The sequence below is a fragment of the Melanaphis sacchari genome, unplaced genomic scaffold (assembly GCF_002803265.2).
Source record: "Melanaphis sacchari strain LSU unplaced genomic scaffold, SCAv2.0 Contig26_pilon_pilon, whole genome shotgun sequence".
Classification (NCBI taxonomy): domain Eukaryota; kingdom Metazoa; phylum Arthropoda; class Insecta; order Hemiptera; family Aphididae; genus Melanaphis; species Melanaphis sacchari.
Genome location: NW_020271143.1, coordinates 1,177,648 through 1,195,160, shown reverse-complemented (window position 1 = coordinate 1,195,160; position 17,513 = coordinate 1,177,648). Strand labels below are relative to the sequence as shown.

The 17,513-nt window shown below is 22.7% G+C and overlaps 1 protein-coding gene and 1 long non-coding RNA gene across 3 annotated transcripts; both read left to right on the top strand.

Moving 5' to 3' along the window:
• The first annotated feature begins 6,994 nt into the window (after positions 1-6,994).
• LOC112595364 lies at positions 6,995-7,575 on the top strand. Its single transcript, XR_003114706.1, has 3 exons — positions 6,995-7,245; positions 7,311-7,434; positions 7,498-7,575. It is a non-coding gene; the product is annotated as an uncharacterized LOC112595364 (long non-coding RNA).
• Positions 7,576-8,411: 836 nt separating this feature from the next.
• Positions 8,412-14,091, top strand: LOC112595321 (dolichyldiphosphatase 1-like). 2 transcript variants are annotated; one of them, XM_025340471.1, is made up of 6 exons: positions 8,412-8,950; positions 9,911-10,011; positions 10,079-10,263; positions 10,334-10,432; positions 10,964-11,092; positions 13,554-14,091. In XM_025340471.1, the coding sequence occupies exons 1-6, from the start codon at positions 8,863-8,865 to the stop codon at positions 13,687-13,689; spliced, it is 738 nt and encodes a 245-aa protein (XP_025196256.1). In that variant the 5' UTR covers positions 8,412-8,862; the 3' UTR covers positions 13,690-14,091. The 2 variants fall into 2 exon arrangements, with proteins under 2 accessions (XP_025196256.1, XP_025196257.1); XM_025340472.1 differs by lacking the exon at positions 13,554-14,091 and adding an exon at positions 11,208-11,376.
• The last annotated feature ends 3,422 nt before the right edge of the window (positions 14,092-17,513 follow it).

The following is a 17,513-nucleotide window of genomic DNA, read 5'->3' as shown; positions in this document are numbered from 1 at the left end:
ACTGTATTACAAATTATACAATAATAATTATTATAACTACCTAAATTTTTAATTTTTAAAACTGTACCTTTTATAACCACCTAATTGTAATCTTGGTCAAAATTAAAACTAAAATGAATACTCAGCCACACCGTTGCAGACAAATATGACAATGTACTAAATAACCATAACCAATCCAAACATACAAATATAGAACAATTAATATATAAAAAAAACCTTCATTAAAGCTTCTGGAAATACTTTCTAACAATAACCAATTTATTTGATACATTTAAAAAAAAAATTAACATTACACCAAATTATTTTTTCTATTCCATCTATATTTATTTTACTAACTATTGAAACATATAAAAATGTAAATGTATCATAATTCATAACTAATGGGCAATGGCTAATCCATCCAAAGTTTTTAAGATCAACAACAAAACCACTATTAGAATAAAACGTTTAACGGCACTAAAAAAAATATTTTCATAAAAAAAGATATTCAATAAAATAAAAGCATAAGTTTTTCTTATAAACGAATTCATCATAACATTTATAACTAAACAATTAATGTATTATTTTTTCAAGATCCATTTCATTAGTATATCAATCATGATCAAATAATAAAACAAAATAAAAATATAAATAACTCAACTTACCTATTCTTAAACTTAAGTTTTTTCTAAGTAAACTTTAATGTTCTGAATATAAGTACTTTTGTGATATCCATCTTAACGTGAATACAGTAATAATAATACCACAATTCATTTGGACTCGGGTACTCGTTTTAATTAAAATCTTGATTTATATTGTTTATTAAATATTTTAAACATGGATTTTTAGTGATTCATTTAAGATGAAGATTACTTTGTAAAATAAAATATAATGATATTCAATAATTTTGTTGAACTATATCTGCATATAATATAAACTAACATTTTTATTTTTATTTTTCAATAAAGCAATAAAATTATTATTTATTTAACGTATTTAAAATAACGCTCCGCCCGCATATTATGTCGTGGACGTCTAACAAACATACAATACATGAAATTTATTTTCATTATTTTAAATTTTATGTTATAACATTAAATTAGGGAGTTATAAAAATTTTAAAATTTTAATAATTTAAATACTAATAATTTGCTAAAAAATTTAAAATTCCGTAAAAAAAACTTATGAGAAAACATCGATAAATAATATTCTTACCTATTTATATTTGATTGTAGGTCAATTATCTCTATTCTTAAGGGTCATAACACAAAATTATAACTGCTAAACATGAATTTGATATTTTATGTACCTAATATGAAGAAAAGAAACTATAACGATTTTTTATTCTTTTTAAACTGCTTACAATTTCGACATTTTTAAACTAAACCAATAATCATACGCATAATACGTTAACATTGTACTATATAAGTATTATTATAAACGTACTGAAAATAAAAAATTATGATGTTATAAATATAAATTGCGTTGATGGGTATAACCGCTAATCAGGCTGTTGAACTTATCTTACATGACTATAAGGGCATAACTAGTAATACTATTAGAAGATACAATAATTGATTAATACTGTTAGTATGTTAATTATTTATTCCGTCCATTTTTTTCATTTTAATTTTTTAAATTTAATTAATTATAATGATTTGAGTTTTTAAAATAACTATTACACAATTGTTAATTTATTATAATTGATACTACATAAATACGTAGCATACTCATAAAATACATTTTAAATAAATAAATGTTTAAACATTTAATATATTTATATTATATGAGTATTAGTATATATATATATATATATTTATATATGTCCTATAGGAACTATATGAAATGGAATTTAAACTTAATATGGAACTTCCGGTACATTGTGCAAAACATAAACTTATAACTAAAAATTAATAGGTTTTTCATTTCACACATTAATAAATGAAACTCAAATATTATTTCACTATAGGTACCTACCTAAATAAATTTAAAAAAATTTTATTAAAAAAATATTTATTATTATTATTATTTTAGCAACTAAACATTGCATTCTAATTTATAATACATGATACATACATATTTATGAATCAATATTAACTAATTAAAAACATTTAAAATCCTATTCTAAGTGTTAAAACAAATATATATAAGTACATTAAAACTTAAGATGTAATCAAATTATTTTTTATTATTATTTAAAATGCAGAGAAATGTGTAAGAATTTTTGAATTTATTGTAAATTTTTAGTACATAGTTGTATGTATGATTGTCACAACTTAAATTATATTATAATAAAATAAATATTTATTAGTAATTATATTAATTTACCATTTCATCAATAAAATTTTCAAAAATGTATTTGTTTTTGTTAATTTTAAGTTCCAATAATCCCTTAGAATGGGATGTAATTCTGAAAATATCAAAAATAATAAACCAATCCATAATAGCTTCTATAAGCACTTTATTATGTTTTAATTATACATTTACACATATTAATTTTAAATGTAGGTATTACAGCTACTATGAAATTGTATTTTACACGCACTCACCTAGATATAAGTGGCCACATTTGTATATGAACAAAAAAAACATGAGTAAAAAAATGTAATTTGCGAAAGTTAACATAACATTATAATAACTTAAATTATAATACTTTTTAATTATGATAGAAGTATTAAAAACGACACAAAGTTAAATACTAAATTGGTTTCGTCATGAAACTTTGAAAACAGAACGAAAAATAGACATAAAAAGTGAATAATAACAAAATTCTCGATCAGTGAATGTATCTCTTCTCCATCAGTCATATATTATTTAAAAATGAAGTAGCGAAAAATAATATTTTATTATATCTTCTGCTTTTACAGGTAGATGTGTATCTCGATATTATCATAAAAAGTGCGCAACATTCTATTAATACATATTTTACTTGTATTCTTCATTGTATAATAATATGGCAATACTACACTATAGGTAAAATACTAAATGTTCTTAAAATATAAAAGCAAAATAAAAAAAATAAAAATATTTTTCCATAATTTCTAGTATTATTATTTTTCATTGTTATATTCATAAGTAACTCTATAGAAGTAATACATAGTAGGTAAGTACTAAAGTAATATATCGGTGTTGGTGTATATTCCTGTATATATATAGTTGCTTCTATTTACTGTTGTAATTATTACATATTTACTAGTGAGTACAGAAACGGGTATTATACTTCAAATTATTTGCAAGATGTTAAACTTCATATTTTTTTCACTGCGGTAAGTCATTTTACATACCATTTTTATAATTTGAATGGAGTGAGACATACTACGTTTACAAAAATATGTGTTTTTTATTTTTTTTGTTAACAAGTTTTTCGATTCTGTAGATTATAGAAATTTAACACGATAAATCAATAATATTGTACGTATGTGGAAATGACTTTTACAAAAAAAGCAGTGAAGAAAACAAGAAATCAACAATTTTATATCGGTATTAACCTTCAGTAGGTCGCATGGATTATAAGTACCTATTCCGTTGCGCGGGGTAAAAATTTTCTTTGATTAAACATAATATATTTTTCTTTAAGTATTAACTAATAACTATTAAAATTATAAAATTTAATTGAGTTTCGACAATATTTTAATATGAGTTAGTACTTACCAAAAACAGTAGATACAATTTCAGTATTATACTATTGTATAAATCGGTATGTGAATTATTCGAAATTAAATATTCAATAAAACAATAATATTTTTATCTTGTAATAGTATATAATAATTAATTGTTGATCTATATAGGTAATATAAGTTAAAACACATTTCAAAAAATAAGTCTATACCTACCTATATATAATACCTATGGTTTTTATGCATTAGGTATGTATATAAATATAGGTAGGTAGGTAAACATTTTGACTTTTTCATAAATGTGTTTAATACAAATATTAAACAACTACTGTTCCAAAAACGTACTCTATTCAAAGTTTTTGTTATAGTTCAAGGGCTACAATCTATGTACGATTTTCATTCATAAAATATATATAGGCATATTACACCTATAGATACGTAATATGTGTAGTTCCTTCCTATTTACAACGATTTGTTACAGACCTTATCATTGAAAATTATCACTGTGTGGCATATTATATAACGATTTTTTCACTGTAAAAATGAAAATCAAATTCTTGATTTATAGTAAAAAGTAAAATTTACACCTATATATTTAGTAAAATAATAAATTCAATAAAATAATAATAATAAAAATAAAAAAATTACTTTAACAAATTTTAATTGATTTTTAATTTAGAATTAAAAGTGTAAAATCACATAAAGCTAAACCTCTATAATAAATTTTTCATCCGCAGAATAGGCCAACATTACCGTTGACATTTATTCAATTTATCTCCTCTCTAAAAATAAAAAGTTATCTCCAGCCACCAATCCACTTTTATCTATCGGACCATATACTTACCTAATTCTGTGACCTCCCACTCCCATCCCACCAAAGATTCTCAATATTCTCTTCCTCATTATACCTTTATTAAGTTTATTCCGTTTTTCTTTTCTTTTTTTTTTTTTTTTATATAACATAAATGTATGTTACCTAAAATCCTGGCATTATATTTAATGATTAGACAATGTCAATAATACCGGAGAACACTAGTCATTGTTGATAAACGGTATATATGTTACGGGTAAAAGCCGAAATCGGGCAAACCTAATTATGACCAACATCATTTGGGCAAAACCGCCAAAACCGTATACTGACTTTCATCGTAAGGACAAAACCGTAGAGTTTTAAATACGTTCGCTAATATTATAAACAAATTTAATAATTATAAAATAAGTATTATTGTACAAATATAATTAAATAAACTTAATTAATATATTTAAACCTCACTTGAGTCAAACTGTAGCGTTTTAAATTTTGTGTAGTTCTAATATGTGTAGCAACAAATAAACAAAAATATTATTTTTTTATTATTATATTTAATTATATCTGTACAATATTTTTTATTAATTATTTATTTTAACATTATAGAGGACCTAATATTATTATATGTTTATTTTTATAAGAGTACTTAATATCATTATATTATTTTTATTATTATTTAAATGTATTTAATTATATCTGTACAATATTTTATGATTATTATTTTTTTGTATTTAATATTAGTGGTTATTTAAAACGCTACAGTTTGACTCAAGTGAGGTTTAAATATATTAATTAAGTCTATTTAATTATATTTGTACAATAATACTTGTTTTATAATTATTAAATTTGTTTATAATATTAGCGAACGTATTTAAAACTTTACGGTTTTGTCCTTACGATGTAAGTCAGTATACGGTTTTGGCGGTTTTGCCCAAATGATGTTGGTCATAACTAAGTTTGCCCGGTCAAAAGCCGAGATATGACATTTTTCCCAAGGATTGTGGGCAATTCGCGTTTTGCCCGGGCATTTCTGAGGTATGCCCGACTTCGGTTTTTGACCGTAACATATATAACAGCAATTGACTAATAAGTTCAGTCAATGTCATTTATCTATATTTTTCTTTAAGTGATCATCGATTAATCGATGATGAAACTAAATAATACCTTTTTATATAATTATATTATAATAATTAATAATAGTAATTATTGTACTCAACTCAAAAAAAATTATTTCAATACATAATAAATATACATATTATAATATAGTTATTAATTGATTTCCATCTCTTGAAGTAAGTTTATGAGAGAAGGACTTTAATTTTAAGGTTAAAACGTACTTTATATTTATAATAATCTATTAATTAGGTACAGTCTTAAAAATAGTAACTAAACTATACTCACACAAGAAGCAGCAATGATAAAAATAATTTTAAAATATAACATTAAGTCATTAAATGATATTTAGTAATATATATTTTAATCAAAAACAATTAATGTCATAAATTGCGTCTTTTAAATATAAATATTTTTTAAATTTAGATTTAAAAAATTCCTTTTTGTTTACTAATTTAATTTCTAATGATAATCTATTAAATATCAATAAGTCCTTAAACGCATGATAATTTATAATTTGTATACATGGTAATAATATACTCTAAGATTATATCCCATCTTTCTTTTTAAATAATATTTAAACACCTCTTATCATCTTGGTTATATACTTATATATGTAATATATATTAATAGTAGTTGTTCATTTTTAACCATTTCTTTGTAAAGAACATCTAAAATTTGAAATCTAATAATTTTATTAAATAACATTTATTAGATTTATTTTTATATTATAATAGCTTTAATTTCAAAAATTACCCGTAGAAATAAAATGCATGAATATAAAAATACTTGTATTAACTACACATTGTATTAGCAAAAAAAAAAAAAATACATTAAACTATGTTTTAAATATATTTAAAATTGATCCAAATAACCACATAGTATTTTTAAGTAGGTACCTTATAAGTTGTGTAACTATATACATTTTATAATTTATCATTTTACCCGTTTTCCCATGTTTTAATGCGTTTTACCAAGTATGTTCTTTATTTTTACATAAATCTAACTATCAATCGTGAGATTTTTTGATTAATATGATTTAATATAATAGGTTTATGGAGTATACTCTATACCGTCATCTAATTCTATTTTAAAATCTTTTTTACGATATTCTTTTTACTGTAAAATAGTTAGGTACCTCGTAGTTAGTTAACTAATAATATAAGTATATATTCTATACAATACTCTGGTGTAACATAACATTTCGACGTCGCTTTATTTTGTTTATCAGTATTTTATTAAAATTATTTTCTTAACTGTGGCCTATAAGTAATCTCTATAAACGCAGTATATATTATATTTTAAACTATCATAAAGTTGTAAAAAAATAATATTTATCGACTTAGTGCATATGTTGTGATGAATACAATTGTAATTACAAAATCAAAACTTATTGAGCAATAATTATCATTATATAGGACGTTTAACAATGTTTATTTTACTAGGTAGATATATAATGCGGTCATACAATGTTAAAGTAAGTTCTCTATAATTATTTTATGCACCTATCAATTTACAACGCGCGGGAAATTAACACAATACCTTTAACTACTTTCCCACAATCATTCAAAACTATATGAGAAAATAAATTTCGCTTTTCACAACGGAACGGTCACTGTTTAAAGTAAATTGTAGCTAACCGTTTGTTAAGTCTCAGAAACGTATTTGGATTTTAGCGTCTGCGAAAGTGATTTAACTTAAATACCTACTGTATACTTTATTATATTGGTGAGTATATTTTGTCTAAATCATATTGGATTTTAAGGTATCAAATCAAATTTTTGTATTCACAGTTAATTTACAAAAAATCATATTAAGTAAATACAGCAGTCTACGAGATTGTGGATAGAACCCCATAAATCATTCATCCATAGGATTACAGGAACCTGTTATATTTAGCATTAACCAATAAATAGTGTATGATATAACATAAGTACCTACCTATGTACATTGTTTTATTTATTTATTTTTGTTTTACAGAAATTGACTAATTATTTTCGACGTTATGATGAAAAATTCGATGATGTCAAATAACAAGAAACACGATTTATCGAATAGTGAGTAAATATTATTATGTGTTAGCGTTATTGTATTATTATGTGACTAAAATAGTTGCATTTAATACATTTATACCAAAACACATAAAAACCTACAATTTTTGTTAATTAATTAATTTTTTAATAATCTATTGAAATAATGTATTTATGCCCGTAATTTGAAAGTCCATAGGCACCAGTAATAAAGCTATAATAGAATCTAGAATTCAAGAGTTATCAATTAATATTTTTGAAGGACAACATTACTTACAGGAATTTAGGAAAATGTTAGGGTTATCAAACTGCAGTATAATGTATAAAAATTAATTATTAAATCACCAAGAGTGAATAAATGCAAAAATAAAAATCCAAATAAAAATTATTATTACACAATATCTGTTAAAATGTAATAAATTGTATCACTTGATATTATAATATGCGAACACTCAAATGAGAAACATTACCAGACCCCGATTGTGCTTTGCCCCGATCAAGAAATCCTGCATATACGTCTACACCATTCTATCTGTATACCCCTACCTGGATACTGAAGTCTAAAATCTAGTAGTCTAGTCTCGAAACTCAAGTTTTTGTTTTTTGATTCCAAAGAAAGACCTCCCCAGTCTCTTGTGTTCCATTCTTGTGAGTTGTGACGAAATAACTCGGACAACTTCTAAGATGTTATATCAGTTATGTTAGGTACTTGGGTATCTATTCGTCAATCGTCATAAACATATTATTATTAATATGAAATTATTATACCTAGGTATGTATGTATAATGTATGTTATCAATGTTATCATTCATACAGCTACTATTTTCTTATCACCTCTTTGGTCGTTCAAAATAATATGTGACATGGTTGTTTGATAAATAAATAATAACTTATTAAATTTATTTTAATAATTTAATATAAAAAAATTACCAGAGGTCTTCGGTGAATGCGATGTTATGACTTAATTATATGATACTACCTGCGATGTAAAAATCTGTGTGCGGACGACTGGATACTGTTCGAAGTGATTACAGAAGAGCGTTTGTTTGGACGACGCGCGGATCATTCGTCGCTCATACCTGACTAATTAATTTTTTTCCGCGCATTCTTAAAATTGTCGTTATTGATTAATTTTTATTTACATAAATAGTAAAGTATTTTAATACGTCTTGTCTGTTGTTTACCATCCAAACATTCAAATTCGTCTAAAACAGTTTGTACACGTTCCACAGAGAACTTAATATTATATTGTCAGTACTTGGTAGTTATCATGTAGAAAACGCCACACTACAGTAGTCCTCTTTTCTTTTCAAGTATGGAATCAATCGACTCTAACAGTAGCGGGTATGATCAGTCCGTTGACTGGGTACCATTGTCTTTGACGTTTGTTGAATATCCAAAAGGTGAGTAAATTAAATAGTGACTATACACTGCGTAAGCTACACTCAAGTGTTTCAAACGTCCAAATAGTGTTACAGAGATTAAATTCAATACTTCTGTTACTGTTTGGTTCGACTTTAATGAACTTCAATTATTTAATTTGTTTAAGTCCTTTCAAAATTTTATTGTTATACTCCGAGTCGTTATGATATAATAGCCAAGTCACAAAATTATGAATAAAACTACACAGTTATCTTGAACTTCTTAACATTTAAATATATTGTATTCAGTAATATTTTTAAAACCAAGTATAAACATTATATTTTAAATATTTAATAAATAATATCTTTGTGAAATTAGCAGATATTTATTTTAAAGCGACTGACAAGCATATCTTACATAATAAGATACTGTTATTATAAGAAATAAATTAGAAGTTCTTTACAAAAGCTATAAGAATACTTTTTACAAAAAATTTACAGTATAATATAACAATTAACCAAATTTAAATTTAAATATAATTATTTATTGTTTTAAAATATATATAGTTTAAATCTATATTATAAATTAATATAGTAGATCTTTTATTTTTCCATGTTAGACACAAAATTAACTTATAAAACACTGAAATTAAATTATTTTTATCTTATTTACAATTAATATTTGAATTCATTTATGGATAAAATATACTACCCAAAGAAAGTAAAAACTTAACAACAATATTAAAATCTACAAAATAAGTAAAAAAAAAAATCAAATTGCAACTATACCTAATATTTTGCAATGTATATTACCATAATTTGTATTTTATTAATTTCTGAGATTTTGTGATTTCCTCACATTCCAAAAATATTATTTGTATCCTGTTTAATAATAACCCATACTCATTTATATTTATATTTTACTTTTATTTTTATCGATTAACAAATTAATTTTTTGTGAGTAGCACCTACCTATCTAATAATTTTATTTTTATGTTTAAGGGGATGTATTTGGAAAATTATTGGCACTATTCAGTTTGACACCTTTTGTGATTCTATCTGGTTTTATTTCATTGATTCTATTTCGTCGAGATTTACACACAGTAAGTATACATTTAAATTAAAACTATCATAACTAATTTTTTGTCTATAGAAATTTTTTATTTTTAGATAACTTTTTTCATTGGTGTGTTACTCAATGAGATATGCAATACAGTCCTAAAACATATATTGCGTGAACCTAGACCCTTAGCTAGAAATACAAATTTATTGTATTCAGAATATGGCATGCCTTCATCTCATTCTCAATTTATGTGGTTTTTTGCATCATACATGTTATACTTTACATTTATAAGGTATATTTTCAAGAAATATAAATAGTAAAAGTTATATATAATGTAAATACTATGAATTTTAATTGTTTAGGTTACAGTATGCTAACAACAAAGCATTTAAAGAGTTTTTCTGGAAAGTTGCTGGAGCTGTATCATGTATTGCTATTGCCTGTATAGTTTCTTATAGCAGGTATTTAGACAACTATTATATTATAACTTTATAAATATATTTTTTTTTATTTTATGAGAAAGAAGAAGCTTTAGATTTAAAAAAAATAGAATATCAAGAACATTTCTTTCAATTGCTTTTGAAGTTGAATATTAGGCACAAATTACTGTCTTATACTTTTACCGACATCTTAATAGTATAACAATTAATAAATTTAGGAATATAAAATGTAATATAAAACATTATTTTTAACAATGAATTCCTACTTTTTTTCATATTGATAAAGTAACTTGTATGCCGCGTCTTCCCTATTTCTTAATTACGAAAACCTTCTTACATGCTTTTACATATTGTTATTGCTTGTTTAATATTATTATCATAATTTTCAGTTATTTTAATAATTGTTAATAACAATTATAAATTGTAAATAATAATCCATTTCATGATTGATGTAGTGAAATATGAAAAAATATGTTTAATATGATGAATATTCTTAAATATTTTAACATTTTTTTTTCTATTACTAATATAATTATGATTTTACTTTTTTAGAATATTTCTACAATATCATACATGGAAGCAAGTAATCTATGGAGCACTGTTTGGTATTATTATAGGTACTGTTTGGTTTACAATAATTAATGTGGTATTGACTCCCTATTTTCCAACAGTGATATCATGGTATGTTTAAAAATACATTTTTCATATTATATAACTTTTTAAATTAAAAATTATATCTATTTACTTAATGTTTTATACAAAATAACACTAGTGATTTTTTTTGTAAAAATTATAGACATATCCTCAGTATGTTCATTCTGGAGTATGGATTCTACTACTGTGTCCAACATTAGTTTAATTTATTATAATTATTAATTTGCTTCAGCCTTGAGACTTGAGTTCTATGAAGTGCTAAAATAATTTTTGTTTGTTTTGCTTTAAATTATTTCACCTATCTACATCTTCATCAGCACATATTATGATATTAAATAGTTCTAAATGATATATTTAAAAATTAAACAATATTCTATCATTCAAAAATGTGTTAAATGTCGGTTAATTGTTTTGTCGTCAAAATTTAATATTAAATAATATAAACATTATACATACTTGAAGTTTTTTCATAGACTTAACAAAATTAAATTTAAAAATAACTAATAAATTCTATTGATTACATAAAAGTAATGAAGCATTGCCAATAAACAATGTAAATCAATTAAATTATGATTTGCAAGTAATATTATGATTTTTTAATATTTATATTAACTAAAAAGTAAAATATAAGTTTCAAAAAAACTGAATAATAAAATACATACAGTTAACATTTAAAATCAAATACTTAGATTAATGAATGTAATTAATGAAAAAAAACATTTCAAATTCCAAATTATATTTGGAATACATCAAGATATGTTACTTGAATAATTTTGTAGTGAATTATATAGAATAAAATTATTATGAATTAATAATAACGACAACAACAATTTGTAATCATATTAGGTTAATTATTGAATTATAATGTATAACCATTTTCATATTTTTACCGGTCTACCCTTCTATATGCTAAATGAGCATAAAATTAGTTTCATGAAATAATGATGATCAAAAATAGAAAAAAATGTAGAGTTCTTAGAGTATATTTCACAATTTTAAAATTATCTTCAATCTTTGTACGGTATATTGCACTATTTTGTAACTTAATAAGTAAAAACGTTACGCACAGTTTTGAGAAAAAAAAGTTTTAACTAATACTGCCAATTCAGTAGAAGCTAAAATTATTAATTCAAAGTCTACGTACTCAGTTATTATTAATTTATACCATGTATTATTTTCTTAATATCACTAAAATTTGTGTATTATTATTTTAAAAATTATAATAAGATATAAAATATTTAATGAATAAACCTTGATTTGACTTGTTTGACATTAATCTAAAATTAAAATTATAGTTTATTTTGAAAAATATGTTTTATGAGCACATTTTATTGTATGTTTAGTTTAGATTTTATAAACTCATATTTAAAAAATTTTAATGCATATAAACCCAAACATATTTATTTGTTTAAAAACAATTTTAAGGTCAAAAAAAGTACTGGGAGATATTCATAAAATAAATAACATTTCAAATTTTTTGAGTGATTTAAATGTTGTACATCAAATAATCAATACATTTGTTATTTATATCTTTCCCTTCCTTAAACTTTTACAACTAAATAAAAATGATAAATTAAAAATATATATAAGTACTCCATACAATAAAATTCTATTTTTCATTATACTTTCAAAAAAACACTCAAGTATCATACAACTTTCAACATTTGAATATTGATAGATTAGCCATATTCTCTGAAAGTCAAACTATTAACAATATTCAAAGTTTATTTAAAAGAATCGAGCATATATGTTTGTTTATTCTTGAATACAAATATTTTTTAATACTTTTAATAACCTATAATTTAATATCAAAGTATTGTTTAATATATTATGTATTTATACATCAAAAATTTAAAAAATGATTTTCTAAATATTATTATTGAAATTGAAAATAACCAGTATTATAATATCTAAAACAAATTTGAACATATTTAAACTGTATCAATCATTTATTTTGGTTTGTAATTAAATACATTTTCTATAAATGTGCAATATTACTCATATTTAATTTGTTGTATCATAAATTATAAACAAAATGATGCTCTTTTTATTTCTTAAATTATTTTTCATTTATTAAATAAATAAAAATCATTTACTTGTTTTTATCCTTAACTTGCCTTATTATTTTTATTATATATAATATAGCGTCTATTATCTGAAAAAGTTAACTTAATGTTATTATATTCAAAATTATTTAATGTATTATGAATAAATTATAATACAAAAACTCTTATTTTTATTGAAACAATTAGGTTAGATAATTGGCGCTCTGCTATTGCTTGTACTAGTGGTCTTTAAAGATTGAAAACTAAAAGTTTTCTATCTTATTAATACACAATATAACAATGTGTGTGCAATATTGAATGAACATTTTTTAATTTTATTGATTGATTTATTTTCTTCTGGTAATATGGGTAAACTATGCTTTAGTGTGTTGTTATTTAAATATTTAATTATTTTTTACAATAATGTATTATTATCATTTTAGGAAAATATCAGAACTATTTTTGTTGAGAGATACTACATTAATTCCCAATGTCTTATGGTTTGAATACACAAATATTCGTCATGAAGCAGGAGCTAGAGCCAGGCGCCGAAAATCAATTTCTGCAAAATCTCAATGACTAATATTTTAAAAGGATTAAAATAATAATAATAATATGACTAACCTGTCCAAGCATTTAAGCATTTGTAATAATGTGAAATAATAAATATTTAATAATATACTATTATTTTTACCAAATGTAATGTTTGTAATGTGTTTAAGTGTGATTATAATAGCTAAATAATTTATCATTCGTACTTATAATATCTTATACTGTTTTATTAATATTACAATTATTGAGTTATTTAAAATGTTTATCGGGTCACTTGAACAATCATTTAACATTTAATGAATCAATATTGAGCTAATGGTCCTTTAAACATGATTTTGTGACCCAAGATTACTCTAATATATTGTATTGAATCATTAAATTATCAATTTTTCATGTGACCTGGCATTAGTGTTTTAATTTTAAATAGTATGCACACAATAAATACAATATTATTAATTTTAACATAAAAATAACTCACCCAAGTACAAAAATTTATTTCAATCATTTCAAATAATCTGTTGTTTATTTTATTTTAAAATGATTGAATACATTTAACTTGTAATTAATTAATTTTATTCTATGTTTTGTAAAATTAAATTAGACTTTAAATTTTAATATTGAATTTGACCGTTTTAATTTGGTTAAATTCACATTTCAATACTGATAAGTCGAAACTACAATTTTATTATTAATAGCAATATTTTCGATTTCAATTTTTTATGATGTGCAATGTAATAATAATATATATAATATATATAATAATTATATACATTATATGTTTAAGTTTGTTACTTATTTAAATGTATTTATATATGCAATAATATTTTAGAGTAATGGAGTTAAAAATGTACTTTCTATATTGAATTAAAATGTTTTATTTATCTATTTTTATAATAGATCATATTCTTTGTATGGTATACATCAATATTTATATGATTTAATATAATATTATTTTTTAACTACATAATGTATGTGTTTTTAAATTAAATGTTTTTACAAAAGAAGTTGAAATCCTATTAAGTGTAATACGATATTATATATTAAGCTTGATGCTATGTTTGATCAATGTTGTATTTTATTACATTTAGTGGTAAAGATGATTATGCATAGAGATGTTAAAATACGGTATTTTTTATTTATTTATTTATTTATTTTTTTTTTTTTTTTTATATATAACCAGACACCAGTATAATATATATTTAAAACAAATTAAAAAACCATTGTTAACCATGAAATATGAATCAATTTAAAACTAATTAATTGAAAAATGGTCAAGTCAGAAAACATTTAAAAAAATAATATATAATACAAGAATTATATTAGACCAAATTCACCAAATTAATATTTAGTCATGTTACCAATTATTATGTGCCATACATTCATATACCTAGTAACTAGAAATGATTTAAACTTAAAATATTTTAGTTACACTTCGTATTTTATAGGTAGTAAATTATATTTTTAAAACATCAAATAAATTTCAAAATAATTTAAGATTTGAGTTACCTCAATATCTGCAATTAATATATAAATATATCTACTAATTTTTTTATTCCACATTTTTTATTTCTTGTAAGTACAACTTATATTTAATATTGGAAATTATGTAAAAAAAAATTTTAACTAAAAATCTGTTTTTTATATTTAATTTTTAAATAGAAATAAATCGAATACCAAATTTGATACTTAAATACTATCTCATTGTACCTATATTTACAATATTAAAATACCTAGTTCAATTAATTTAAATTATTTCTAACACATGAATGTTAAATAAACACATTACAATTATAAATGATAATAATAAATAATAAAAATATTATTCATGACAATAATAACTGAAAATAACACCTTAATTTGTTTTATACCATTGTATAATACAAACTCGCATTTCTAATTATACATTATAGTAAAATAATAAATATCTTAACTAATAGTAAATTTACCTTATAACAAAAAATCACTGTAAAACAATTCCCTTATCATCAATTAAAAAAAAAAACTAGATACATATGTTAAACATATTTTAAACCAACTATTCGACTAAATGTATTATTTTTTCAAAAAAATTGAAGTATGTTTACAGCAATATATTATAATTATGTAACTAATAAAAATAAATATACCTAAAATTAGCTATGTATTTTTAAGCTCTGAATATTTTTTTTTTGTTTGTTTTTAAGATATTTAATTTTTCATTTTTGTGTTATAATCAAATTTAGACAGTTAACTCGTCTTTTATTCGAAAATATGGGTTTTTAAGTATTAATTTAAAAAAAATTTAATTTTAAGTTCAAGCAAATTAAATATTAAATAAAACATTGAAATAATGAAATATATTTTTAACTATCTCTAGGTACTATACATTTATGAAAATTGAACTTATAATTTCATATCTATTTTAATTTTTTCTTCTGAACTATTTATCTTTAATCACTAATATATTGATAAAAGGAATATATTTTATGATAAATATCTTGAACTATATAATTACTATGGTCTATGTGCAAGGCCAGATTTAGGATTAACAGGCCCCTAGACTCAACTGTGGTATGGGCTCAACAAAAGATTTTTAGGAAATAGAAAAGGCATATTCACAAGCACAATTAGAGAAACTAAGCCACCTTTAAAACATTTTCAAATAATTTTCTTTCCAAAATCGAGTGTAGTGCAACTTTCTAAATTCTAGTTTTTTTGCCAGAAAAAATAATAACATTTAAAATATAATATTAAAGTGTAGTTTTAAATACCACATAGTAATTGAGATATTCAATAATATTTATTTAAAATGCAATGGTAGTGATTAAATTAACAACATAATATATAATACAGCTTAATATAATAATAACTAGGTTTAAAGGTTTAAACTCTGATCGGTTTACGTCTTAACTTTTTATAGATGAAATTACTGATAAATTTTAATATCTTCATAATTTATTTATCTTAGAATGTGTGATATATGGTAAGGGCCCTGTTGTGGTGAGAGCCTATAAGTCGCAGCCTATATAGCCTGCGCTTAAATCAGGCCCTGAGTCTATATGTTATGAGTTCAATTCTTAGATATATTGAAAAATTAAAAATTTTCAGAAGTTTTAACTATGAAATAATCAGATACTTGACATTTAATAAGCTGATTAACTAAAAATATTCAATTTTGACCTCCTACAAGTAGGTACCATATAGATCTAATTTGGTACAAAAGAAACCTCTATCAAAAGACACTAGTTTTAGAATTCGTAGTACAAAGCACACTTAACACCCCTGCAATTTTCAACTATGGCTCAAATGCTCGATCTTTTGTAAATTTAGTTGCCTATTTGCGCCTGTACGACACAGCTCGCATTCTTTAAACTAATAATTTTATTAGACGATTAATATCGTTAAATCGTTTTTACGATGTTATGTCGCGACTCGTGATGGATTAATAATAATAATTATACTATCGCTGTTGCCGTTGCTGGTAATCTCATAATCTGTCCTTTGGTCTCTGCACACGAATCCATCTAATATTAGATGATTGCGTGTGATCGTGCGGGGTTTCCATAATATCATTATTATCGAATATCGTTGTGTTACCTCTCCTCTACACACCAACAGAAACGGAAACAACTATAATAATACCGATAAAATATTATTACTTTCTCCACGAAACGTTTTTCGACAACAGTCAATTACCGAAAATCGCTGTGCGAATGTCTATCAGATATTTGAATTTCATCAAAAACATATAATAATAGTTATTTACAAGTGCATATATTATATATGTATATGTATAAATATAAATATTTATAAAACAATATTATATACATATATAATATATTGTATATGTTATTATATTGGTCATAATTTAT